Genomic DNA, 26479 nt, shown 5'->3' with positions numbered 1-26479 from the left:
AAACACACTGTCTTAGAAATACAGACACGGGTGCCACCACTGTGGACATTAGGGTAGAGATTCCTCAAAAAGCAGGATTAGAGGTTCCATTCAACCCAGCTTTTTCACTTCTGGGAATCTTCCCAAAAGACTTTTAAAAACATCTCATACCACAGCAATATATGTGCACCCATGTTGATAGCAATTTGTAATAGCTAGATCTTGGAAACAACCCAAATGCCCATCGACTGAAGAATGGATAAAAAAGATGTGGTATTTTTATGCAATGGAGTACTACTCAGCCATCAAGCAGGATAAACTTGAGGCAACTTGACGCCATACTGATAACTGAAATAAATCAGACTCAAACGTGTAAACATTGTATTCTTAGTGTTAGAATTTGAAACAACATATGTACATGTGTATGTATATATACATTAAAAAATAATTAAGACAGTTACACTACTGATTTCTCTGAGTTCACTGAAGAGGAAGATCTGTCCTATACTGCTCATACAACTAAATGCAGACCTTCCATGCTCTGGGTGAGTGATTTGTGACAATGTACCACTGATCGACCACTGTTGTCCCCTGATTGAGGTGTTTTGAAATTTTGTTTTAGTTTTATTTTCTTCTTTTTTTTTTTTTTCTTTTTCTCCCTGAAATAAAATGGATTTGGAGGGGAAAAAAGTTCAAATTATACCAGAGGAAAAAAAAGAATTTGTACCTGAAAAAACAACAATAAACAGGAAGTCGCTTTAAGACAGCGTCACAGGTGAGGAAAATGATTTTTATGCACAAGATGCTCAGAAGGGCAGGAGAGGCAGGGGTTGGGCCCGGGGGCCCCAGAGCCGCAGCACTGAGGTCAGATCCCAGCCCTGCCGCTTCCTACACTGGGAGCCTGGGCAGCTACTGAACTTCTCTGTGTCCCCCTTGGATCAAAGGGGACAAACAAAAGCAGCACCTCAGCTCCACAAGGGCTCCACATGCTCAAGTGTGCAAAGCACTAAGTGACCAGCAGCTGTCACCGAGATGACCACAGGTGCGGGGACTCAGTGTCACTGTGCACACACCTCGGGTGACCCCACCGTCCACAGCCCGCACAGTGCAACCAAGCAGAGGTGGGCACCCCGGGTGGCACAGGTAAGAGCCCCGCCCAGCAAGGCAGCAGGACAGAGCGGATAGGACGGGACAGCCCCGGGCTCTGCCAACACAGCCAAGAGAAGCGGGGTCCAGGGCCCAGACCTGTGAGCAGCAACCTCCCCCACCCCACACAGCCGCTGCCCCTCTCTGGACAGGACACTGCCCAGGTCTCCGTCCCACAACGTGAGTGACACCTCGGATGCCCCAACTGTCCTGTAACAATGCCCTCATGTGACCCCTGGCCCCTCCATGGTGCCAAGGGGAAACCCCATGGCCAGGGCTCAATTCCTCCTCCTCGGGCCAGGACACCCCACCCTCCTCCTCTTCAGGTGTCCTTCAATGACAAACACCACCGCTGGGCATTCAGGAAGAAGGCTTTCCCACCTGCCTGTGCTGGGGACTGGGGAACGGGACCCCAGCCATCTTGCTCACCAGGGGGAGGCCACCCCAGGGCATCCCATCCCCCCAAAGCGGCCCACACCCACACCCCACCCACCCCTGCAGCTCTCCTGCTGCCAGGCCTTAAAAAGAATGAGACCCAGACAGGGGGAGAGCGGTGAGTGCACCGCCCTGCGGCCCCTGCCTTGGGTCAGCCCAGGGACTCTGCGCAGGGCTCCCTGGGTCATACCACTCTGCCCTGGTCACTCTGGTCACCCCTCCGATGCCCCGCCCCCTCATCCTCTACAAGGCGATTAGCTAACTGCCTGCTGAAGCCCTGAGCCTGATGACAAAACAATAGCTTCAGTGTCTGGTTTGGGGTCATTTTTTTTTCCTCTCGGTTTTCTTGAAACAGGGTCATGCCATGTAGTCCAGGCTGGCCTCACCTTGTGGTGACTCTCCTGCCTCAGCCTCCTGAGTGCTGAGATTACAGGCATGTGCAACTACACCAGGTGGTTAGCTTATTTTTTCAGGAAAAAAAAAAGAATAACCAAGAAACAGCACCTGTGGATTTTTCCATCGCCTTATGGGATGGCCCCTGGAGTCCTCTAAGTGTCCACGTCACTTAGCAAGAGAAGATGCAGAGACTCTCTGTCCCCTGCAGGCCCCCAACACAGCCAGGCTGTCGCGCCGGGCTCCTTATATACAGGAGCCGGGTCCCCCCTGGGAAAGTCTGGGCACGCTAAGGACACAGCCTGGCCTGGGCACCTACAGGCCGCCATGCTTCTCGGGTCAAGGTCACAGGTGACCTCCACGCCTGCCCCAGTGTGGCAAGGGGCCTGGCTCGACCTCGGCTCACATCAGGCACAGAAGTAGGACCCCAGGGGAGGCTGCCAGGTGGCCACTCCAGCCTGCAGTCCCCACACCGGTCGGTCTCAGCTCCAACTGCTCTGTGGACACTCACATCAGCCTCCGGGAAAGACAGCAAGCCCCAGCGCAGCGCCCTGTAAAACTCGGCCTTGGGTGCCTGCCAGCCCCACCACACGCCCCAGGACACACAGGTCTCCCTCATCTGCTGTCCTCAGAGGCCGGCCAGCAAATGCCTGAGAGGCTGTGGGGCTGAAGCTGGGGAGGGGGCATGTGAGCTAAATGGGGCGCTGGCAGGGCAGCCCTGCTTGCTGCATTTCAGATGCCCAGAGCAGTAGGCGGACGCGAGTAAAGTCACCCTCTCATCTGTGGTCTCCCTCTCCTCTTCCTCAGTTACCCATGGTCCACCAACGCCCACCAGAGCAGGTCAGAAATAGGAGATCGTGGAGATGACTCCTCAGCTTTACACTGAGCACCCTTGTGAGTAACATGATGTAATCTGTGCCCTCCTGCTGCATCCCTTGGGACGTGAGTCGCCCCTATGTCCAGTGTGTCCACCATATATGCACCACTCACCCATCAGTCACCCAGGGGCTATAGCTGTCATCAGTGTGGCATATACAGGGCTCAGGACAAGCTGTGGTCGTGGGCACCCATGGGGTCTTAGCATTTGTCCTCTCAGAGAAGGGGTCAATTACAGGGACAGAGAGGCGTGCACAGTGTCTTCAGGCAAGGCAGCAGCTGGGAGGTCACTATCTGATCTGCAGAGCACAGAAAGCAATGAACTGCCCTGGGCATCTCCCTCCTGCATAGTCCCCCAAACTAAACAGCAGGCCAAGAAGTCCTAGTGTCCCTGATGTGCAGCAGGGGCCCTGGGAGACCAAGCAGATCTGTGACTGGCAGGACAGCAGACACAGTGGGGTGGCAGCTCCCCACCTCTCTCTTGCCACAGACTTCGGGTCTTTTATCCAGGGCCCCCACAGCATTCAGCCCCACGTACTTCAGAATGGATCACACTGTCCCCCACCAACCAGCAACCAACCAGGTCAGAGCCGGTGACAAATGCTTGGCTGGGCAGGAAGGGATTAGGGGCTCAGCAGATCAGAGAGGCACCATGCTGCTTGGGGACCACACTCAGGACAGGGACACTCAGGACACCAGCTGAGGGCAGGAAGCACCCCTAGCATCCTCTGACTGTACTCCTAGGCTTGGGAGCACCCCTAGGGTGGGGACACCAGCAGCAGGGTCCCTGACCACACTCCCAGGGTGCTCCATCCACCAACACCATGAGCAGGGGGATTTACCCCAGGCAAAGACTGCACCTGACAGACCTTGCTGGCTGGCAGCACAGCCTGGCAGCGATGCCACAGGAGAGGGGTCATTGTCCTTGGGTGCCCACCCCGCCCCTACTATGGAGTAAGAGGCAGTCTAGAGGGGTTTCACTCCACCCTCCCAACCCACAAGGTCAAGGGACCCTAAACCCTGCACTCGTTTTTATAGGGGAAGCTGGCATCCCGCCCACTTGCAGGGGACAGAGGGGGAGCTGGACATGGGGGGCCCTGGGTCTGGTCTGTCTGGGCTGTGCTGCTAGGACCACGCCAAGGTCACCCTCACTGCCTAATGCCACATTCACCCCAACAGGCTCGGCAGCAAGGACACCGTGAGCCGGGGGAAGAGGCCAGGCGCAGGGCCAGAGCCCCAGGTGTGGCACGTAACGGCCTCATCACTGGAGACGGCTGGCGTGGTGGCCAGCAGCTGGACCCAGGCAGCTCATTTAACCCCGGGGCACCTACCCATGTGCCAGTCACAGCCACCGCTACCAAGGGAATCAAATGAGCAGCAGGGTAGGGGGGCAGCCAGGGCGGGATGCAACCTCTCCGGGGCAGAGGGAGGACAGGGAGAGGCCGCGGTGCGTCCACTCTCCCATCACTCCACTCTACCCTACCCCGGGAAGGCCATTTTCTTTGTTTTTGGATCCTGCAGCCTTCTTGGCCTTATTTTGAGAACAGGGAACCAGTGGCTGGGAAGCAGTTGGCTGGGCTTGGCCAGGGAGACCCCTGGAGCCCGGTGGCCTCTCCACTCTCAGTTCTGGGGACCGGAGTCTACCCACACAGCCAGGGCTGCAGTGTCTGCCAGGAGCCCAGCTCAGGGCTGCAAAGCACCAAGACCCGGAGTGGCAGAGGTTATGTATCACACATGTGGGGCTGTCCACCTCCTGCACTGAGCTGAGCTCAAAAGGCAAGCAGCAAGCACAGGGCTCACGGCAGAAGCAGGGAGGCCGGCAAGGTCCACAGAGGCCTCCCAGTGGCAGGCTGCCCTCTGCCTCAGTGTGGGCAGAGCCCCAAGCCCACGCAGGTCCCCACATGGCTGACAGCTACAAACATCCCTGTCCCTTCCCTGTGCCTAGTCTGAACTGCAGCAGCCACAGAGGGCCAGAGCCCGGAAACCGTGACACGGGGTGAACACAGGTGACGCAGTGATGCAGAAGCACAAGGTGGGCAGGGTGGTGACCAGTGGTAACTGGGAACCTGAGCCTCAGGACCAAGACTCTGGGGACAGAGACTCAGGGTCAGTTCAGGAGCAACAGCTCCCACCAGGCAGCCCCGGGGGGGGGGGGGGGGGAACGGATGACTACAAGAAGCTGCCAGAGGGACAGAGGGGGCCAGCACCCCATCCTGACCCAGAAGACAGGCTGGCAGGGGACACGGACGGCATGGAGAAGTCACCTTGCCCAGAATCTGGGGCTGCCCAGGGCAAGGACCACAGAGATTCCCTTCCAGGGCAGGATGGGAGAGGAAAGGGGTTTTGTTGGCCCAGGAAACATGAGCCTGTGTGCAGGGCAGGAGCCAGGAGACCCAAGGGTAAACAGAGAAAGGACAGTGGCTGGGAAGGTCCCGTGGGAGGGCTGGAAGAGGCGGGATGGATAGGCTGGGGCGGGGAGGGGATCCCCCTCTCCCAGCTGGGACAGAAGGGGCCAAGGGAGGGAGAAACACGCTGCTTAATTTGCTGTCCCGGCATCAAAGTGGCACCCGCACATCCCAGAAAACACGGAAACAGAAAGAGCGGGTGGGGGAGGGGAGCTCCCTAGGTCCCACCGGCTACCCCGAGAGGTCAGGCCACCAGGCAGCAGGGAAACGGGCCTTGCTTGGCACGGGCAGTGTGGCCGGAACCTGCCACAAAGGGCCACTCCCAGAGCGGGCTCATTAGGGAGGCCAGCCGGTGCGGCACACGGTGACAGGCGGGCGCATTCAGGGCCTGCACACAATCGGGCCCTTGTGGCGGGCGGGGGAGCGGGGTGCTGGCTGGGGCCCCAGCTTCCTAGACAAGAGCAGGCCGCCTTCTTGCCTTACAACCTGGAGCCAGTGCCCAGGCAGATCTGGGGAGACAAAGAGACGCGTCCCCTGACAGCAGCGGGTCTATTTTTGGAAATGGGTCGACTCTCCCCATAGCTGTCAACTCAGCGCCACCGGCCCTACTCAAGTCTGTCCCCTTGAATCCAGCGTAGAAAGCCACCCCCGGGGCAGAGGATCCAGCACCTCTCGAGAGAGGGGTGTCACAGAAGCGTTGCCAGGCAGCCAGTCAGAGACAGGGGCAGCAAGGCTGTGTCCAGCTTGAGGCCTGCGGGCCCCCAGCAGGGCTCACCAGGGCCACCACCGCAGGTGCCCACACAGCACAGGTCAGCAGGGGCAGAACCCGGGCTGTTTCTCCCTCGATGCCCACGTGAACCGATGCAGCCTCCGCCAGGCAGGCCAGCCAGTCCCTGGATGCCCTGCTGCGGGCCAGCGTCCCCGGGCTGTCCCGCTGACACAACCTGGCTCTCAAAGTGCTGCAGCTTCTCCCCCCTGATCCCCCCAGATCTCTGGCTGCCTGGCAGGACCCCAGCAGCAGCAGCAACCACAGTGTGTCAGGGACCACACAGGTCCCCCCCCAGGCCAGACTGGGGTCCAGGCACAGTGCACAAGCACTGACCCAAGCAGGAGTTTTCAATACACGCGATGGTGGGGCGGGGTGGCGAGGACAGGGGATCAGGCCGTGCCAGCCACCACCGCGCTGGACTTTGCTGGAAGCAGCAGGTCACTGGTGCCAAATACCGCAAGTGAACAATGAGAGGGACCATAAAGGTTTGACCGCAACATGGTTCAAAACACAAGGCAGGGCCACCTCCTCATCATCTCCTCTGTGACTCTGGGGACTCAGCCTGTGACCCCACCCAGACTGCCACATTCACCTGTGCCTCACGACAGGGAGCAGGAAAGAGGTTCGAGGCAGGGTACAGACAGCGTGTCCCCAGTGAACCTGTACCAGCAACCGGAGCCCTGCAGCCTTGGGCGCAAACCGGGTACCCAGTCCTCTGAGCTGGGCAATCAGATAGGCGAGGCAGGTAATTCCATCAGCCCTGCTCTGCAGGAGACGCTGGGCTGGCTGGGGTCTCGGCCTTGACGATGGCCAGGAGAGGCCACTAGCTTGCGGCTCATCAGTACTGCTGTGGTCACAGGCCGCCACACCACAGTTATGTCTGAGGACCAAGCACCAGGAAAGAGACTAAGAGACTAAAGAGACTAAGCTCAGTCTTTGAGGGACAGAGAGGACCCCAGGGAGTATAGACAGCAGGCTCACAGGACCACAGTGTGGCCTCGGGCCGGTGGGGTGGTGGCCCTCACTGGTAGCTTGGTCTGCACAGGAACTCGAGTCAGGGGGCCAGAGGAGCTGCAGGTCTCTAGGGTCCAGCCTGGCCCAGTGAAGCCCTCCTTCTTACAGAGGAGAGGTGGGGGCACAGAGAGAGGAAGGCATGTGCACGGCCAGCTCAGCCCTGGGCTGAAGCACTGACCCTCTCTGAGTCGCCCACTGCAGGCCCCCGACCTCCAGGTGTGAGGACACACATGCCCACAGGGCAGGCGACAGGTTGGAAAGGCTCTGATTCTCAGCAGGACACTGTAACCCCATGGAACTGGAGGTGCCAGGAGAACCCCGTGTCCCCTGGCCATCACTGCTACACCTGGCTCTGCTCCCACCTGATCCCCATGCAATGCCCACTTTCAGCCATGCACACCCGAGCTGGCCCTGCCTGTCATGGCCCGTGGGGGCTCTCCTCACACTCATCGACATGGGGGGCCTGCTGGGCCCGCTCCTGTTGGGGTGAGTAGGGTAATACAGCAGCACAGGTTTGGTTCCACCCAAAGGGCCCTTTTGGGCCCGACATCTTAGTGCACAGCTATAATCCCAGTGCTCCAGAGGCTAAGGCAGGAGGAGCACCATGAGTTTGAGGTCAGCCTGGGCTTTGTAGTGAGTTCAAGGTCAGCCTGAACCATATATTAAGACTCTCAAAAGCCAAAGAGAGAGAGAGACATTTGTAGAACTGGCCCCTCAGCACCAAGGCAGAAATCAAAAGGACCAGAGTCCCAAGAATGAAGGCCACAGGGCCACAGGGCCACAGGGCCACAGGGCAGGACAGGGAGGGCGCCAACACCCTCTGGCCAGCCCTGCTGGGATCTCAGTGCCCAAGGATTCGCGGTTTCCGGCTCTCCCAGGCCTGGCATTTCCTCCATCCGAGATACCATCAGCCCTAGAGGCTGCATCCACTCTAGACAGCATTTCCGGAGGGAGGCCGGAAGGGAGGGAGGCAGGGAGGAAGGAGACCCTAAGACAAATACACTAGAGTCCCCAGACCAACCCACAGCGCCAAGGAGCAGGAAGACGGCGCTCACTCCCCTGGGAAGTGAGACCAATGGGCAGGACGCCCAGTGGGGGCAACACCAAAGGAAGGGGGTCAGCAAACAGACCTCACCACGCCCCAAAGTCAAGGCTTGTGAACTAACCTAGGGCAGGCCCTAGGCACCTGCAGGGCAACCAAGCAACCCCAAGCTTTCTACCTGCCCGGCTGCTGGGAAGCATGGCAGAGAGTCCTTGGGAGCAGCATCTATCACTGGGTGACCCCGAGGCAGCCCTGCCCAGAGCCTGGGGACAGCAGCAGGGGCCATGATGGCAGCCAGTTTCCCCGAGGCAGAGGAGCAGCTTTCAGGGAGGCCACTGGGATCTGCTTGTCCTTCTGCACCCCAGAGGTGGGACTTACTCACCTGCCAGTCCGAAAGCCCAGCTGGTCCCGCACTGATCACACAGCTATGTGGGACTGCACAGAAGCAGCAGATGCAGACAGAGAGGACACGCCTGCCTCGACTTCCCCTGTGTCCCTTCAGTAGCGGGAATAGCCTGGCACTGGGGGGCACAGCTCCAAGAGTTAGAAAAGAGCTGAGGACGGCGCTGGGGCTGACCCCCCAGGTCTGAGGACCCATAGTGAAGCTTCATTCCTGTAGTCACTGTCACATCGAGCTCCCGTCCTGCTGCCCAGCCCAGCCTACACCATGGGGAACACCAGAGTGATGCTGCCCAGCTGCTACCCCTGAAGCCAGAGCCATGCAGGAAACACTCAGAACCTCAGTTTCCCTCCCTACCTATAAGATGAGTCCTCTCCCACCTTTGGGTCAAATTCCACTCCCTGGCTGCCCTGAGCACCCAGCCCTGCTGCCCTTCACCTCTGACAGTTCCTACGTAGCCGCTGACATGGCCAGAGTCCCCCAGGCTGTGTGGGAGCCCACAGAGGACACAGGCTCCGAGCAGGTACCTGTACACCGCTCCCAAAGGAGGGACCCCTGCTCCAGGCTTTCAATGCCATGGTCCAGACTTGCAGCTAGGCCCTGCCACTCTGCTCACTCCTGCCGGAAATGCCATCTTCCTTTCCATTCAACTGGACCAGGACACCCTGGCTCTGTGGCAGCCCTGGACAAGGGCTCCACGAACAAGCCTGTGTAGAAGTTCCCCAGCTGCACCCAAGGAGGCAAATCTGGGGGAGTCCAGGAAACAACAGAAAGCCTAGGACTGCATCCCTCAAGGCCGGGTTCATGGAACACAGAGGAGGCAAGTGAGCAGAGATGCTCATCAAGCTGTCAAGATCCCAGAGCAGTCGCAAGGCTTCCACACCCTAGAGCCAGAGCCAGAGGCCTGCGAGGCTTCCGCACAGGGCCCAGGGTGTGTTCCAGCGCGGAGAAGGAGGCGTGGCACCCGGGAACACAGAACACCACCTCTCTCCCCTCCCAAGGGTGGTCTGCAGTTGAGAAAACAGAGCCTCCAGCCCCACCCAACGGCTTGGGAATTTGCCTACCCAGAAGGCCAGTTGCAGAAATCCTGAGGTGGCAAACAGTCTGAGCAATAGCCGGCCTCCCCGTGCAGAGAGCAGGTCTTGGGACAGTGTCCCGAGTCTGTATGGCAGGAGCTCAGAAACCCACGTGGGTAAGGGCCTGGGGAGAAGCAGACAGTCCTGGCCGGGGAGGCGGCTGCAGGAGAGGCAGTGGCACAGCGGGGTGGGTTTGGGGTCCGATTCCCAGGAGGAGAGAGAAGCCATGCCATCTCCACACAGGTCTTGGCCCAGCAACTCCCTGGGCCCAAGGCGCTGGACGATGGGCTCAGACTCCTGACCCGGGAGATGCCAGACTCATGGCAGGTCCCGGAAGTGAGGTACCCTACCTTCCCAAGCCTCAGTTTCTCCACTGAGAGTGCCCCAAGGGAAACTCCTGGGAACGCCCACTTCTGTATGTGGCCCTAGGGACCCAGAGCTCCAAGGCCACAGACGGTTCCCTCTGGTCAGGTGCGGAAGGAAACGCTTACGTAACCTGCCCCATTACCTTCTCCGACCTTTGCTCCAGCCTGTGGGGCTTAGGAAAGGTGGCCTCATTGGTGAGCGGGAAGCTGCTCAGAAAAGACTGACTCGGCCCGCAAGCTCCCACGCTCCGCCTCTTTTCTCCAAGCTCAGGCCCCCTCTCCCCTCAGCCCCTCCCTTTTAAACCAAGGAAAACACAAGCAGGAGAACAAACGCAGCTTATTTTGAGAAGCACAAAATTTGAACCCAAACTTCTAAAGTCAATGGTGTCTATTCACAGGTTTTCAAAGAGGTTTGGGAAGGTTATGGTTTCTACCCTGTGAGCCACAGGAGAGCAGGGGGGGGGGACACATCCAGGGAGCCAGGGGGGTGCGGCGGGGCTCACGGGGTGGGGGAGGGGCTGGCAGAAAAGAAGCTGAAAGTTCTTTTGTTTGAAAATCACATCAGTTCCAGGGGAAACCTGCATTTGTGATGTCTGTGCTGTCTCCCTGAGCAGCTAGATCACAGCAGAGAACCCCCACCAGACTTCCAGCCCCACAGCCACATCGAGAGAGCCCGATTTGCATACGCATTCACAGGCCGCCTGGCTGAGGACTGCCTAGAATACAGATGGCGCCTCCCACCCCGGCCACGGAGGGTCAAGCCCTGGAAAGGACTGCGGGGCCACCGAGCCCTGCTCTGCAGCAGGTGCAGCCACCACACGCAGAGCTCTGGGATGCACACTTCCAGGCGAGCTGTCCAACAGCACTAAGGGCTGTGAAGGGAGGCGGAAGGGCATTTGTTAAGCCGGGAGCATGCTGCAACCTCAGAGGCCCACTCTGTGCAGGTGGACGCCGACCTCAAAGCCCGAGTGTGGGCAGAGGGTCTCTCGAGTTCCACCTCACCTTACCGAAGTGGATACACTTCAATTCCGCAAAATTAACCCACTGGCCCACGATCCACGAAGGCACCAAGATCCAAACTCAAGGCAGCCTTCTGACTCTCTGGGTCTCTCTGGGTAACAGGGTTATCAACCATCTGTGCACTCTCGGTCACTGATAAGAAGCTGACACTTCCCAGCACGAGAAGGAGAGAGCAAACCTGAGTTGGGATCCAGAACAGAAAATCACCTCTGCCTCCTGATTAACAGTAAAGGGAAAATTCTGACAGGCCAGGTATGCAAGCCCATGGCCCATGCATAGACAGCCTTGAGGGAGATCCTTCCCAGGACAGGCACTGTGGACGTTGGTCGCCTTCCCCAGCAAGGCTGGAAACCCTCTACTTGCCTGTTTGTGAAGTGGGGGCAACACTACCTCCCAATGTTCCCATGAGGACAAACTGAAGGGCAGTACTGAGGCACTGGCCACACTGCACTAATGGGAAGCCACAGGTCCCAATACTGAAAAGCCCAGTGTCTAAGAGAAAGCCCCTGTTCTGTGTCCAGGCATTCTGCTCATGTTGGTGGAAAAACATCTCAAGGCCACCTGTGACTTGAAAGAGACAAAACAAAACAGAAGGATCCCATGAGGAACTGAAATCTGGAATGGTAACTCTGGCTTTTCACAACCTTCCCCCAGCCCAAAAGCTTCACTGCTACAAAATCCGCCAGCTGTCTAAGTGCACTTGAGACTTGCAGGATTCTGCAGAAAACCCAACACCTCTGCACCCTACCCACCGCCCAGCAGGTGGAAAAGCCCAGCCCTTGCCCAGTCTGCTCCTGCATTATTCACTGCCACAACCGAAACTCGGAGCCAGCCCCAGCCCTGGCATCTTGCACAACCCAAGACAAACTGCAAACAGGCTCGGACACTTGGGCACTCTCAGCGTCCTGCAGAGAGCCACTCTCGCCAAGTAACACTGGTGACGCAGCTGAAAACCATCTCCTAGCCATAGGACTGCGGCAACCCTCTCTACAGTATTGTACTTGGGGAAACTGAGGCTCAGAAAAACGGATCCTCCCAAGCCCCCAGAAAAGCGGGGTGCTGTAGACAGCCAGGATGCACCCCCCCAACAAATTAATCCACCTGGCTTGGAGCTCCTGGTGCCAACCTGAAGGAGCCTGTGGTGGGAAGCAGGGTAGAGGCAGAGTTGCAAAAAGAAACCTGAGTTGTAGCCATAGATGGCTAATCAGTAACAAAATATCCCTCCAAACCTAGTCCTGCCCTGAACTCACACAGACCAAGGAGGATAAATAAGGGACAAATTTGCAGCACTGCCCCCTACCTCTGTGGGTCTAGAGCCCACCCCTGCCTTCACCCCAATACACCTACTGAGGTCACTCAGCCAACAAGGCAAAGACAGCAGCCCTCCAGGGGTGGGGCTGTCACCGGAGAAGAGCAATTACTTAAGGCCCAGGTATGTTGCCTCTGAATCGGAAACTCTTCTGGGCAGAACCAGACAGGTACACAGGCAGTCCAGGAAGTGGCAAGCAGAACTGAGAGAACCAAGTCTGCCATAAGGTAGAGAGAAGGAGCAGCCGGGTGACCAAAGGACAGAGGGGAGGGGACAGACAGGCTGCTGGGCTCCCGCAGATCTCAGCTGGTGTCACCCTCTTCCTGCACTAGGTCAGCAGACACCCAGGTGGGTGTGGAAGACAATGCAGAGCCTTCCTGAAGCCAAAAGTCCTCCCACTCACCATGCACACACTAGCCACAGATGTTCTGCCATCAGCAATTTACAAACCCCTTCACAATGTTATCTCCACATCAAACCCCTGACGCCCTGACGCCAGTGCACACATGCAGAAACTGAGGCACAGAAGAGGACAAAAATCAGATTCCATTCCAAGCCCTCCATTATCCCTTGGGGAAACCTTAGCCCCTCTGTTGAAAAATGTCCCGAACCCGATGTGCAGAACGCATAGGAAACCAGGAAGCCACTTGGCCCGGGTCCTCTGGCCCAGCTCGCCGCGCTCCTGCCCGCAGTGATAAGCCAAGGAGGAAGCCAGGCGGAATTCCACTCACCGCACACACGTGGACGCCACTTGGGCTCGGGGTAGGGCGGGGAGCGCCTGTTGCTCCAAAGGAGGGGAAATTCAGTTAACTCCCCAAGGATTTTTTTCCCCTCCCACAGAACTTCCCACTGCAGGGTTAAGGATTCCTGGCAGGGGTGAGGAGCCCCCAGCCAGCCCCGCAGGGCCGGCCGCCAACACCTACAACTTCACCGCGACAAACTTTTCTGGAGCTGCGCCCCGCTGCAGATTCTCCGCAGGACAGGGGCACGCGCCACCCCTAACCACGACCCAGCGCCCGGGCGGGTGGACGCGGGATCCCCCCACTGAACCCCAGCGGGAGAAGAGGGAGGGGGTCCTTACCGTGTAGGCCGTTGGGGATGCTGCGGTGATGCGGCGGGGCCGACAGGTCATCCAGGGACCGGCGGGTGGCCCCCGCCTTGCCTTCGGGGGCTTTGTGTGGCCCGGTGGGCAGCAGCGCGGGGGGCACGTGGTGGTGGTGGTCCGGGCTGCCTCCGCTGCCCGCGCTCGACGTGCTGCTGCCGTCACCCACGTCGCGGGCCCCCGAACCCCCCGCCGCCGCCAGCGGCCCGCTCAGACTGGCCTGGCTGTCGATGGAGCTGCGGGAGCCCGCGCCCCCGCCGCCGCCCGCGCCGCTCGCGCCCCCCGGCGCCGCCAGCGCCGCGCGCTCCTCGTCTAATAGCAGCACCAGCTCCTTCAGCTCCAGGTTCTCGCGCAGCAGGGCCTCCTGGCGCGCCTCGAGCTCCCGCAGCTTCTGCTGCGAGCGGGCCACCTCGTGCCACACCGCGCCGGCCGCGTGGCGCCCGAAGCGCTGCCACTCGCGAGCCAGCTTGCGCCCCTTCTGCCGGTCGTCGTCGAGGAAGCAGCAGAGCTCGCGCAGTTCCTGGTTGTCGTCCTGCAGCCGCTGGTTCACGTCCTTGAGGCCGCGGATCTCCAGGAGGTGCTGCTGCAGCCGCCGGTTCACGTCGCGCATCAGGCCGCCGTGCTCCAGCATGAGGCCCACCTTCTCGCCCTCGGCGCGCCGCAGCCGCCGCGCCAGCTCCTCCTTGCTCCAGCGCAGCAGCTCCTCGTCCGGCACCTGGCTCAGCTCCTCCGCCGCCGCCGCCGCCGCCACAGCCGTGGCCGGGGGCTTCGCCATAGCGCGGCCGTCACCGCCGCATCGCCCTCGCGCTCCCCGCCGGGGCTCCGCGGCTGGGCTGGCGCGTGCGGCCGCCGTGCGCCCGGGGCTCCCTCCGCGATCGGGCGAGGCAGGCGCAGGCCGCCCCCGGCCCCGCTCCGGGAGCCCTGGCTGCCCCGCCCACCCAGGGAGGAGAGGGGCGGGGAGCGCCATCGGCCCCGCCCCTGGTGGGAGGGCGCGCGGGGGGCGAGCGGAGGCGGAGGCGCCGGGGCTCCCCCGCGCGATGCGCCCGCCCGCCCTCTCGGCGCCCGGCCAGTGGTGCGTTCCCGCCACGGTCCCGCCCCCTCGAACGCGCGATTGGTCGGCTCCGGGGGTGTGCGGGGGGGCGGGGCCGCTCGGGGGCGCCGCACGATGGTTCGGTCCGCGCGCTGGGCCCCAACCCCCTCCCGGCGGTTCGAGTTTCTGCGCCCGGAGGACTCGGCCTCGGCCAATCCCAGGGCTCCAGGGCGCGTTTAAAAAGCAGGTAGGGCTGCGGGGGGCGGGGGTGGAAAGGTAGGGCCGGGCTCCCCTTAAAGGCAACGTTGGCCTAGGCAGGAGCCCCCTCCCGGCCCGTGTTCCTCCCCCCACTTCTTGTCCTAATAAACAACCACCCAGGGTCCGCGCGACAGCTCCCGGCTCCCTCCTGGGGACGCCAGAGTTCGGCGCTTTCGGAACTGCGACGAACAATAGGACTCGGACGCGGGGTCGGGCAGGGCGCTCTTTGTCCCTCTCCTGCCCCCGGCCCCTCCGCCCCTCTCTGCGCCCGGCTTCCCCGCCCGGATGCGCGGCCACTCTGCGCTTTCCCTGCTGGTCCGGGACTACAAATCCGGCGTCTGCGCGGGAGCCCAGGGCCTCGCCAGCCGGCCAGAGTCCAACCTGGACCTTCCCGACCTCCCTGGGTCTCGGGCGCTGAGGACCAGCCCCTCGCCTGGAGCTGGTGCAGGTCCCAGCTGCACCGCCACATGCCCTGGATCGGAGGAGAATCTGACACACGCCTGGCGCAAACCCCTGAGGTCCGGGGCGCCCAGCCGACCGCCAGGGGCCACCACCCCCGCCCCGGCAGCAGTGCTGGGCCCAGGGTCTCCCCACGGGCAGTAAGTCTCATTATCCTGGAGTCCTCAAAGCGCATTTACCGCGCTCGTGCTGCGAGCTGGCCTAGGAGCTGGTCCCCTACACCGGCAAGGAAATGAGAACCCCCCGCACGCGCCCCCATGAGCTGCCCGCGGCCCCAAGCGCGCCCCCGCGCAGCAGCTGATGTCCTCGATGACAACTGCACGACCCTGCCCGGGACAACCGTGTGTGCCCGGGCACCTGCTCTCCCAGGCCTGTTCCAGCCCCACCGGCTCCCCAGCTCAGGGGATTCCACGGGGACACGACCCGGCAGGAGGCCACAGGCCTCTGGGGAGTACTTAGCATTCTGGAAGGAGGAGGAGGAGGAGGAAAAGATAATAAACAGACCAGATAACAGGGCAGCTAGCCTAAGTGCTGTGCCGGGAATTGAGGCAGGCCGCTGTCACTAAAAATGATCGTCAGCTGCCTTCGGTATCAGTGGTTAGGGAGGGCAGGGACCAGCGATGTGAGGAGAACAGAGGTACTGGGGAAGGGCATTCCCCGGGGGAGGCAACTGCAGAGGCCCTGGCTTGGCTGGTGTGAGGAAAGCCAGGGGCCCTGTGTGGACTGGGGAGAGGGCAAGATGAGGGCATAGGCAGCGCCAGTGATCCTGGGCAACTGGGAAAAGCCCTGGGTTAGGCAGGAGCAGCATGGCTGTGGGTTAGGGCTGGAGCCACACAAAGAGGTGCAGGTTCAGTACCTCCTTGCTCACCCAGGAAGGCAGTCAGGAGAGCATGGAGAAGGCAGATGAATGCCCAGGGAGACTCCTGGGAGACGCCAGGCACACCCAGGCCGGCTGGGCATCCCTCTCCCCATCAGCCTCAGTCCAGGTGGTGGCCTGCCTGTGTCCCTCCACCAGAATGACAGCTTCACTAGACAGGGTCTATTTGCACCATATACAGACTGCAGACTAGAAGACCCTCAGGCAACACCCATGGGCCTTGCTAACATTCTCTGGGTGCAGCCAAGATGAAGTAGGGTTACCAGGGGCTGAGGGTCTCCTGCCCCCCACAGCTGGACATCGTGGGGCAGAAGATGAGAGGCCCAGGGCTGACCCTGAATCCTGAAGCAAAAGGGACATCCTAGCCCGCCTAGGGAGTCCTGGACCTCGACTTGACCCGGAGGTGCTACATTCGCCAGAACCCTCTGGGTCCAGCGCAGCCTGGGTCCCACTGTCACGTGACAGTGTTTTTGGCCCCTTGGTCTTGAGGAACTGTGCTTTGGCATGGAAATGACAAAGCCAAATTACGGAGCTCTGGCGCAGTAATTCTCACCATGCTCAGGACAGTAGCAGTGAGTCTTAAAAACTAGAGGCCAATGCCCCCCACACCCTGGATCTCCCAGGATGGGGGTCTGCTTAGGGCCACACGAATGTTTCACGAGGCTGCTGGGGTTCAAAACCGGTATACAGCCACAGCAGACAAAATGTGTGGTGTTCAGAGCAGAGAGGTAGTCACACAAGGTGACAGTCCTGCCACCACGAGGGCCCCAAGTGCACTCACCCTCTCTGGCCAGCTCTGAGCTCAGAACCCTGAGTCAGCCCCAGTTGCTGTTGGCCCAGTGAATGCTTGTCCCCTCAATGCACAACTGAGTCCCAGGCCCTCGTTTCGAAGATGAGGAAACTGAGCCCCAGAGACAAAGGCCTTGCCCATGGTCACTTGCCCTTATCGGTCTGCCAAACGCATGGCCTAATACGGTAATAGGCAGCACCTCACAGTTAGTGAGCGTACAACACATCATGATGGGAACCTCCCCAGTCCCTGTGGATGGTGGCCTGGAGGAGACACATCCTGAATGCCGAATGGGAATGGGACAGGGGGAGGAGGAGGCAGACACCCTAAGCGAAGGCCCAGCGAGCAAGGTGAAGTCTTGTAGAGACCCAGGCAGATGCTTGGGTGTGGGGTCAGGCAGGGTCAGACCACAGGGCTGGATGGAGGATGCTTTGTGAGTTTGGCCGTGCGGTTCTTTCCCCAGGACCCTTGAGAGGTAACCACAGCAACCATGACGACGCCCAAGCACATCCCAGCACCAGGAAGTTCTCAGGCTTCTAAACGCTCCTCCCTGCAGGGCCGCCACTTTGGGGGAACCATCAGCCCTTCTAGGATCGGAGACAGAGTCCACAGACTCTTGGGGGTCAGAGGAGAGCTGCGAAAAAATAAATAAACAAAGCACTGTGTTGATTGCTTGCTTCTGATGTCCCCAGCCCTTGACACAGTTGGTCTCTTTACGCCTCCTCTCCCCTAACCTCCCCCATCCTCTGCACCAGAACATGTAATAGGGTGTTTGCACCCATTTTCCAGAGGCCAACACGGAGGTCCAGTGAAACAAGGGCCATCTAGGAAACCTAGGGTTCACTCCTGCCAGGCTACACCCCCAAGCATGTCAGGTGTGCCTCTGGGCTGTGCCTTCCTTTGGAGAGGGTACCTCCATGCAGCAGCTCCTGCATTTGCAGGCAGGGCCGCTTCGTTGGAGCTGGGCCCAGCAGTGAGCCTGAGTGGTGGCCCCTGCAGGGCCACAGCTGGAGGTCAGGGGAGAGGTGGAGACCGGCAATGCACGGGTTGCGCCAGAATGGCTGGTTTGGCACACAGGTGGTGAAGTGAGAGCCCAAGGGGCTTCCCTCCCTGGCTGGCCACACACCTCAGGTTAACCAGGCCGGGGGAGCCGCAGCGGGGCTGAGAGCCAAGGAGAGGACTGGCCAAATGAGAAGGAGGCTGTCTGGGGGGGCAGGCGGGCCAGAGCCCAGAGCAGAGTGGGGATGGCCATAAAGTGACTGACTGGGGGGTGCTGTCTCTGCACCTCTCCCAGCTCCACACCCCACGGCCATCACCCCAGGAGACAGCCAGGGAAACTGAGGCACGAGGGCTCTTTGCAGGACACACTGTCTCCCTTCATGTGATGCAAGAACAGCAGCACAGCAGCCAGTGATTCGGGCTCCCTTGTGACCCTGTGACCAGGCCTGGCTCCTGCCCCAGCCCTCTCGGACCCAGGGCCACTAGGGGTGTGCTGATGGCTCCTGGGTCTCCTCCCTCTTCTGTGTGTGCTCTTGGAGTGTATTTAGACAGCTTGGTGTGCTGGCTCCCAGCACGCTGTGCTTGCAGCGTGCTGGCACACGTGGCTTGATCCGTTCTCCCAGTAGCTGAGAACAAACTTTTCAACCTCAATGTGGGGCATTATGGGTGTCGTGAGTCCTTTGGAGGGACGGGCTGTCCTGTGCAGTGTAGGGTACTTACAGCATCTCTGGCCTCTCTACCCTCTGCATGGAAGCAGCACCAATTTCTTTGGCTTTAAAAACCAAAAAATAAACAAATAAATGAATTGGGTGTAGAAGCACACACCTATGACCCCAGTACTTGGGAGGCTGAGGCAGGAGGATCAAACATTTGAGACCAGCCAGGGCTACATGGTGACTTCAAGGCCGGTCTGAACTATATCTTGAGACCCTGTCTGCAAGAACAAAACAAAACAAAAAACCCAAAGCAGGGAAGTCAAGGTCCAGCTGCATACGGAAGGGACTCAGTGAGTTGAGGGACAGAGAAGGAGAACAAGTGGCTTTCCTCGCTGGCACAGTCTGTGTTCTTCAAATTGCTGCTTTCACCCTGGCACGAATACAGCGTAACCTGTTGTGCTCTCACAGGACAGTCACAGGGGCACGAGATAGTTTCACACCTCCAGTCCTGTCTGCAGGGAGCCCCCAGCGTCACGAGTCTCTGGACCAGGCCTTGTGGCTACACCCAGAAGCACTGCCCGCTGGCCGCACCTGCCCGCAGTGGAGATGTGAGACCAGTCCCTCCCCACGCCCCCACCCTGTGCCTGAATATTTCATGCAGTGAGGATGGAACGGAGTCCCAGGGCCTTAATTGTTAATGTGGCTTCTGCTGCCACTGGCCCAGCCCTCCAGCCTCTCCTGCTCCATAGGACAGCAGCCCCTGTAATTCTCCGGGGACCCCGAGCCTCACTGTGACCTGTGCTGGACAGAGCAGGATTGTCCCCCGACCCCCAGCTGGAGGAGAAAAATGGGGACATAAGCAAGGGTCACAGCCAGGCCATTATTAAATTCATTGCTTGCCCAGTGCTGATTCCCAGTGCCCACCTGGGGATGTTGAGTGAATGAATGATGGAAGAAGAGAGAGAGTTAAATAGAAAACCCCTGGACTGGGTTCAGTGGTATAATCCCAGCACTCGGGAGGCTGAGGCAGGAGGATCACCATGAGTTTGTGGGCAGCCTCAACAGTGAGATCTTGTCTCGAAAAACAGAAGCAGGGCTGGGCTTTTAGCTCAGCAGCATAAGTGCCTGGTTGGCAAACACGAGGCTGTGAGTTTGATCCCTGGTACAAAAAAAAAAGTGTAGAGGAGCCCTGCACCTGGAACCCTGCCTCGGTCCTGGTGCTTACGAGGCATGGCCCTCAGCTGTCGGCCACACATCACGGTGGGGATGACCTCCTCCTGGGGAGCCTGCTGGGAGGCCGAGGTGTCCCAGCTCCTGCACTGGACAGTGTCCCGTCACCTCCCCTCCACCCAGTTCCACAGCCCCGGGGAAGCCAGGCTCACGCCAGCCATGCCCAACACAAAGGCTTTGAGGACACGGCTCTGTCTCAGCCTCCTGAAGCCCCAGCACCTCTGTGAGCAAATCAGGGTCCCCAGGAGGAGGCAGAGGTGCATGTGAGGGGTTATCACTAGCCCTGTCCTCGTCCTGGGACACCGTGTGTTCACTTAATGTCTCTATTTTTTGCCCCCACATCTCTGGAGGTAAACGAAGGGGAGCAAAGGCAGATACGTGTGATTCCAGCTGCCGGGAGGCTGAGGCAGGAAGGTCGCAAGTTCAAGGGCAGCTTATTAAAGGGCAACAATGTTAAAACCCTGTCTCAAAATTTTAAAAAATAATTAAAAACCCAGAAAGCCCAAAGGCTGGGGATGTGGCTCAGCAGTAGAGCGCCTGCCTGGCTCTCAGGAAGCCCCAGGTTTCATCCCCAGCACACAGACTAGAACTGCAGCGGCTCTGTGGGGCTCAAGGACATGAGGAACCCCATGGGAAGGAGCCCCTCAGAAAAAAGCCAGGGTGGTCACGTGGCTGTCACCTTTGTCACCCTCCTGTCGCTGGACACAATAGCCAACATCCACAGCGTTCAGGACCAGGACGGAGCTTATCCTGCCGGTGGTTTCAGACTGTGATCATCAACTCCAACGCAGAGACAGACAGCAAAGGGACAGCAGCCAGGAAGGACAGAGGTGGGGAGCCGAGGCCCCTTTCCGTCACGCCCCAGCCCTTCACCTCCAGCCAAGCCCCACCTCCTTGGAGCAAGTTGAACTGTGACATTGTCTGTGGGGAACCCACTGGGGAGCACAGCACCCCAAGAGCTGCTGCTGTCACACAGGTGAGAATTTGAGATCTGTCTTCTTTGTGAAAGAAAAAAACACAGGGTGGGGTGGGGGACCTAAAGGAGGGAAAGAGGGAGGGAGGCTGGGAGGGACGCATGCCTGTCATTCCAGCACTCAGGAGGCTGAGGCAGGAGGATTGCCATGAGTCTGAGGCCAGCCTGGCTGCACAGTGAGACCCTGTCTCAAAAAACAGATAGATAGAAAAAACAGATAGATAGATAGATAGATAGATAGGGGCAAAAATGATCTCCCAGCATCCTTTGTCTAAAATTAAGAGTGAATCTAAGATATGAAATTCAGGAAGCAGGCACCAGGAAGAGGATAAGGGGTAAAGGGACCTGATCTTGGGGGACATGCCCATGCAGGCACACGCACGTGTATACATGCGTGCACACACATGTATACATGCATGTATACATGCACGTACACACACACATACTCTCTCAGACTATTCCCCAGGGCTCGGCTGTCTGGAAAGAAAGAAACACTCCGTCAGCAAGTCTGCCCGGAGTCCGAGAAGACCAAGCCCCGGCGAGCAGATTGTTCATCCCAAGGAGGCTGGGTCCCCCCAGGGATGAAAGCCAGTCGAGGATGGGTCACACAGCACACAGGGTGACATGCATGGCCCAGTCCCACTGGAGGGTGGGGATGCGGAGGGAATGAGCAGATGAGCTCTCCTCTGTCCCCTGAGGAGGGCAGAGGTGACTGCAGAGGGGGACCAGAAAACCAAAGGTAGTCAGCCTCCCCCAGGAAGAAGGTTGGAGGGAGATCAGGCTTGTTGGTTTTCTAAGTCTTAAAATTATATTTTTGAAACTGTCTGCATTTATTTATCTATTTTTTATTTTTGAAGCAGAGTCTCCCTGCGTAGTTCAGGCTGGCCTTGAACTCATGGCAATCCTCCTGCCTCAGCCTCTTGAGTGCTGGGATTACAGGCCTGCACCACTGCTCACAGCTATGTTTTCAAATTAATAAAATTTTTAAGAAGCTGGCATTGGACTTGATGTCATTGGACTTCCTGTCATCAACACTATAAGCTAGGACCCAGGACTGTCAGCAACCTTAACCTGGTGAGGGAAAGGGTTTCCTGCCAGGGTCCTGTGTCCATAGAGAGGACCAGGGGAGCATCTGACAGATGGAAACACATTGGAACCAGGTGTCTAAACACCTAATGACTGCGTTAACGCCTCCCTTGAGGCTTACTGGAGTTCGGCCATTTCTTTTTGTGGTTCTGGGAATTCAGCGCAGGACCTTTGCACTGAGCTGCATCCCCGGCCCATTTTAAAGCTTTTTAAATTTTGAGACAGGGTCTCTCTACGGTGCTCAGGATGAGCTGGAACATGCTGCCCTCTTGCCTTGGCCTCCTGAGTACTGGGGTGATAGACCTGGGTCCCTGGGCCTGGGTAAAATGGTCAGGGGTCTGATTCTTTTTGTTTTTGGTTTTGGTTTTTTTTGAGCCAGGGCTTCACTTTATGCTCAGGCTGGCCTTGAGCTCACTTTGTAGCCCTGGCTGGCCTTGAACTCACAGCAGTCCTCCTGCCTCAGCCTCCCGAGTGCTGGGATCACAGGGTGAGCCACCCTGCCTGGCTTCGGGCGTCTTTTAGCTTCACCCCATAGACCGTGAGCATTTTCATGCTCTGACATTGTGAACTGATCTGGAGAGAAAGCTCCACTCAAGGGTTTGATCCTGTTACCACCAAGAAAAAAAAGAAGAAGAAGAAGTATCCAGGGAAACATGTCACTCAGATGCATGCGGCCAGAACCAGCAAGGACACTGCCTGGGGACCCCGGTGGCCCCAGTGGGGAGGGACTTCTCACTTTCCTTGGGGTCACTCTGCTGTCCTCAGATCCTTTTTTTTTTTTATCAGTACCAGGGATTGAACTCACAACTTCCTGCTTGCAAGGCAGGCGCTTATACCACTGAGCTAAATCCCCAGCCCCCTATATCCATTCCAGGTTTTTTTTTGTTGTTGTTGTTGCTCAGATCTTTTTTAAAAACTCAAATGCATGCGTAATTTTGTTAACCAGACAAATATTTATTAATGATAAAGAAAGCCCAGTTCTGGGGTGCAGCCTGAAGCAAACACCAGCAATGATACCCCCAATTCCCCCACAGAAACCCTAGCCCTGACCCCATGGGCAGGTGACCCTGTCCAGTGGTCACTTCCGGCTCCCAGTGCTTATTTCCTGTTCCCAGCCTCTCAGTGGGAATCTGCCCGTTTCACCTACAGAAGCAGGGGGGTGGCTCAGGTGTGTATTTGGGGTGCACTGTGCCGTGAAGGCAGGGAGGCCTCACCTCGACACCCCAGCTCCATGTCCCCTTTGACCTCGCCTGGACTCCCTTCTCCCTGGAAAAGTCTCTCGAACTCAGCTCAGCTGCTTCCTTCAGGTGTCGGCATGGGCACAGGGTAGGGGCACAGATGCCTTGGGAACCCGGGTGGCAGGGGGAGTGAGGGGGCTCTCACACCTTTCTCAAAGCCTTGCTCTTCCCCTCCAGGGGCCTGGCACAGAGCCGTCCTGGCAGAGAAGACCCAGGAGAAACATCCCAGCATTCGGGACGCCGAGGCAGGAGGATCCCAAGTTCAAGGCAGCCTGGGGTATGTAGGGAGTTCACGGTAGAACATCTATGAGACCTTGTCACCACAGAGCAAGTAAGTTCCCTCTGCACCTTCCGGTGCTGTTTGCGGCCTGGGAGGCCTCTGATGGCCTGGGAGGCAGGTGGGGCAGGAGACAGGGCTGTATAGTCAGTGTCCATGCCTGACGTGCAGTGTCATGCTGTCTGTGCTGTCGCCTCCCTCCCAGCGCCCTGGGCACCAGCCCGCCACCAGGCCCATTGTGCAGACGTCAGCAGGGACACCGGCACGTAATGAGCACATCTCTGACATGGCCAGACCCTGCACGCAGAGATCCTTGTACCAGAGTGGGGTGTGGGTGTACAATCAGCCGTCACCAGGGGACAACCAGGACTCTGTGACGTCAGCCAGCAGGGTCCTGACTTCACCACAATGCTGGGCACAAGGGTCACTTACAGGGTCAGCTGATGACAGACAGCCCCATGGGACATGTCCTTCATGAGGGGCGACTTCCACGGCAGGAGCTTCCCTGACAGAGCCGCCTGGGCAGAGGACTCCGCCTTTCTCCTCCCCTCACCTTCCAGGGGCTTTGGAGCCCTGGCTACCACCTCCAGGGGAAAGTGAGGACCGGCCATTCCTGTACCACTAATGACCAGCCTGCTGCCGGCACAGTGGTGGCACAGTGGTGGCCTGGCTGACTCAGTCCTCCCGTGGGGTCCCCTGGGCTGCTCAGCCAACAGTGATGGGTCCTTCTCTGTGGAGGTCACAGGAAGCCAGCTCCCCCAGAAGGCAGCTGTATCAGCCAGAAAGGAGAGCAGATATCCAGCCCCTAGCCTCCAGCCCACCCTGCTGTTCAGAGGACAAAAGGCCTGGCCTCCACTTGTGGACCCAATGACCTGGAGTGCTCTCTGAGGGTCCCTGGGGCCCCTTGCTACCACACGCTCACCCCAGGCACGGGTAAGGAATGTAGCTGCTCCCCAAAGTGGGCCCTTCCTCCCCAGCTCTCCTAGGTTGGTCCTGAAGGGTCTCCGGAGGGCAGCAAAGGAGACAGGGTATAGAGCTGTGGCCCGGGAAGCCTCAGGCGCCCATGTATGCTGCTGCAGGACAGGGCTGGGCTGGGCCACAGCCAGAGCCCGTCAGTGAAGTGCTGTGACTGTCCGCACCGGGACTGTCCTCTAACAGAGCAGCGGGGGACTGGCCTCTGTGGTCAGCCTGGTGGGGTTTCACAGCCCCCTCAGAGCTGGCTCCTGCAGGCTTTCCACCGGACATAGTGTCTTCCGAAGGTAGAAGATGAGGCCCCTTCCAGACAGGGACCGCCCATACTTTGGAGGAGACCGAGTGTGACCATCTCACTGGCTGGGCAGGATCCATGCCAGCCGATCGCAAGGGGGTCCCCACATGTGCTTTGCCACTACTTCACCAGCGTGAGGCCCACATGGCAGCTGGGAAACTGAGGCACAGGGGCTGCCATGGCTCACGGGGAGGTCTGAGGCCGGCTGACCACTTCATGATCATCACTGTCTATTTACGAAGTGCCCTATGTGAGCCAGGTCTCGCCTCCTCAGCAGCCCTGCCCGTGTCTCTTTTTCTCTTTTGTGTGTGGAACCAGGGCCTTCACACTGAGCTCCACGGCTAGCTTGTTAGTTTAATTTTTTTATTTTGACACAGAGTCTTTGTAAGCCGCTAAGTTACCCAGGCTGGGCTCAACCTTGCGATGCTCCTGCCTCAGCCTCCCTGGGTGCTGGGATTACAGGTGTGACCCCCAGGCCCTGCTCCCACGGGGACTCCATTGCCTCCTCCAGGGGACTCTCCAGTCCTTGAACCCCTGTGACCCTGGACTTCCATCCAGGACACAGCTGCCCATCTCAGGCCCCGGAGAGTCCGATGGAAAAGCAGTTTTGGAGGCGAAGCCCCACGCCGGTCACCTGTCAGTGTGTGTGCCTTCTGCGCCCAGCTGGTTATTCCCGCTCTTCCTGTTTGTTCCCATTCTGTTTGTCCCAGCCCTGCTAGTTCCGGGAAAGGCAGGGCGCTGGCTCTGGGGAGCCCTGGCCTCGCCTCTGCCCACAGTGCAGCCCAAACAGCCTGTGGTCCGGGTGACGACTGTGTCGCATCTCCGTGACTTTCCCTGGAGCACACACCCAGTCCCTGTCCTCAGCTGGCCGGCTGCCTGGCTCCTGTACCACCCCTGCCCGCAGCCAGAGCTGGGCTCCTGCAGAGGCAGCACAGTGAAGCTGAAAGACCAGGGTGGGGGGTAGCCAGGCTCCGGCTTGCGGTGGGGCCCCTGAGGCCTCTGTTTCCTTGTCCATAAGATGAGGATCATGGCTGCCACGTCAGAGGGTCCCCAGCCGAGCACCCAGCATGCATGGGCTGCGCAGGTGACGTTAAAGAGATGGTTACTCTCGGATTCTGTTAAAGCACAGTAAGAAGTTGGCTATAATTCAGGACTTGGGAGGCTGAAGCAGGAGAGTTTCTGCAGGTTCAAGGCCAGCCTGAACTACCGAGCAGACCCTGTCTCAAAAAAACAAACAAGAAACTGGCTTTTACAGGAGGGGCACAGATAGGCCAAGGTGAAAGATTCCAAGGCCTGATTAGAATGTTGCACCTCAGAGAATCCCAGTCCTGGTCCTCAAATCCAAGGTCTTACTGGGAGCGAAAGAGACAGCAAAGCCCTCGAGCAAGACCACCGCATGCTGGGCGAGGCTAGAGCTGGGGGGACAGGAGGACAAGGAGGACTTGCAGGCCAAGCCTGGACGTGGTCCCCAACTCCGGAGACCGAGGACCCCAGGGCATCCCCAGGGCAGGGCCGCGTGTGTGTGTGTGTGTGTGTGTGTGTGTGTGTGTGTGTGTGTGTGTCTCAGGCCCTGTCAGTCCCGGCGTTTGTCATTTGAATGGTGTGGGTGATTTATCTGGGCGTCAGGAAGCTGAGGAGCAGCGTGTTCCTCGCTTCCTTGAGCGCCCGCCTGTGACCCTGCCAGGCTGGCTCTGTCACACATCCCAGGAAACCTTGGTCCTTCGGTGGCAGGTTAGGGCATGCGCTCTGCCCAGGGGGATTCGTGTGGCTTTGGGAAGTGGCACAGTGAAGTGACAACAAGTGGGCGTGGGAGTGGAGGAGGGGCAGAAGCAGGCAGTGCCCCTCCCAGGAGGCTGCCAGGGCACTGGCACACAGCCAGCTGGCCACGCTATCCTGCATGGCCCGGAGCTGGAGACAGGGCTGCTGCGAAGATGTAAATATTTTGTCTGGAGGAGGAATTGTGCGCTTACTCTGGGAGGAAAAAGGAAACCAACTCTAGCTGAGGACC

General features: G+C 58.9%; 1 protein-coding gene across 2 annotated transcripts in view; it reads right to left on the bottom strand.

Annotated features, from left to right (window-relative positions):
- Ccdc85c (coiled-coil domain containing 85C) overlaps positions 1–14274 on the bottom strand; it is a 55861-nt gene extending 41587 nt beyond the window's left edge. Inside the window, exon 1 of one of the 2 annotated variants that reach the window (XM_013144839.2) lies at positions 13311–14274. In XM_013144839.2, coding sequence (XP_013000293.2) covers positions 13311–14106 — 796 coding nt within the window. In that variant the 5' untranslated portion in view covers positions 14107–14274. The remainder of the gene's footprint in view (positions 1–13310) is intronic. The other variant, XM_063240855.1, reaches the window with a different exon arrangement.
- Positions 14275–26479: the final 12205 nt, after the last annotated feature.

The sequence above is a fragment of the Cavia porcellus genome, unplaced genomic scaffold, assembly GCF_034190915.1.
Source record: "Cavia porcellus strain 051 isolate PalLab524CR breed Dunkin Hartley unplaced genomic scaffold, mCavPor4.1 scaffold_31, whole genome shotgun sequence".
Taxonomy (NCBI): Eukaryota; Metazoa; Chordata; class Mammalia; order Rodentia; family Caviidae; genus Cavia; species Cavia porcellus.
This window is presented reverse-complemented; position numbering and strand designations above follow the sequence as displayed.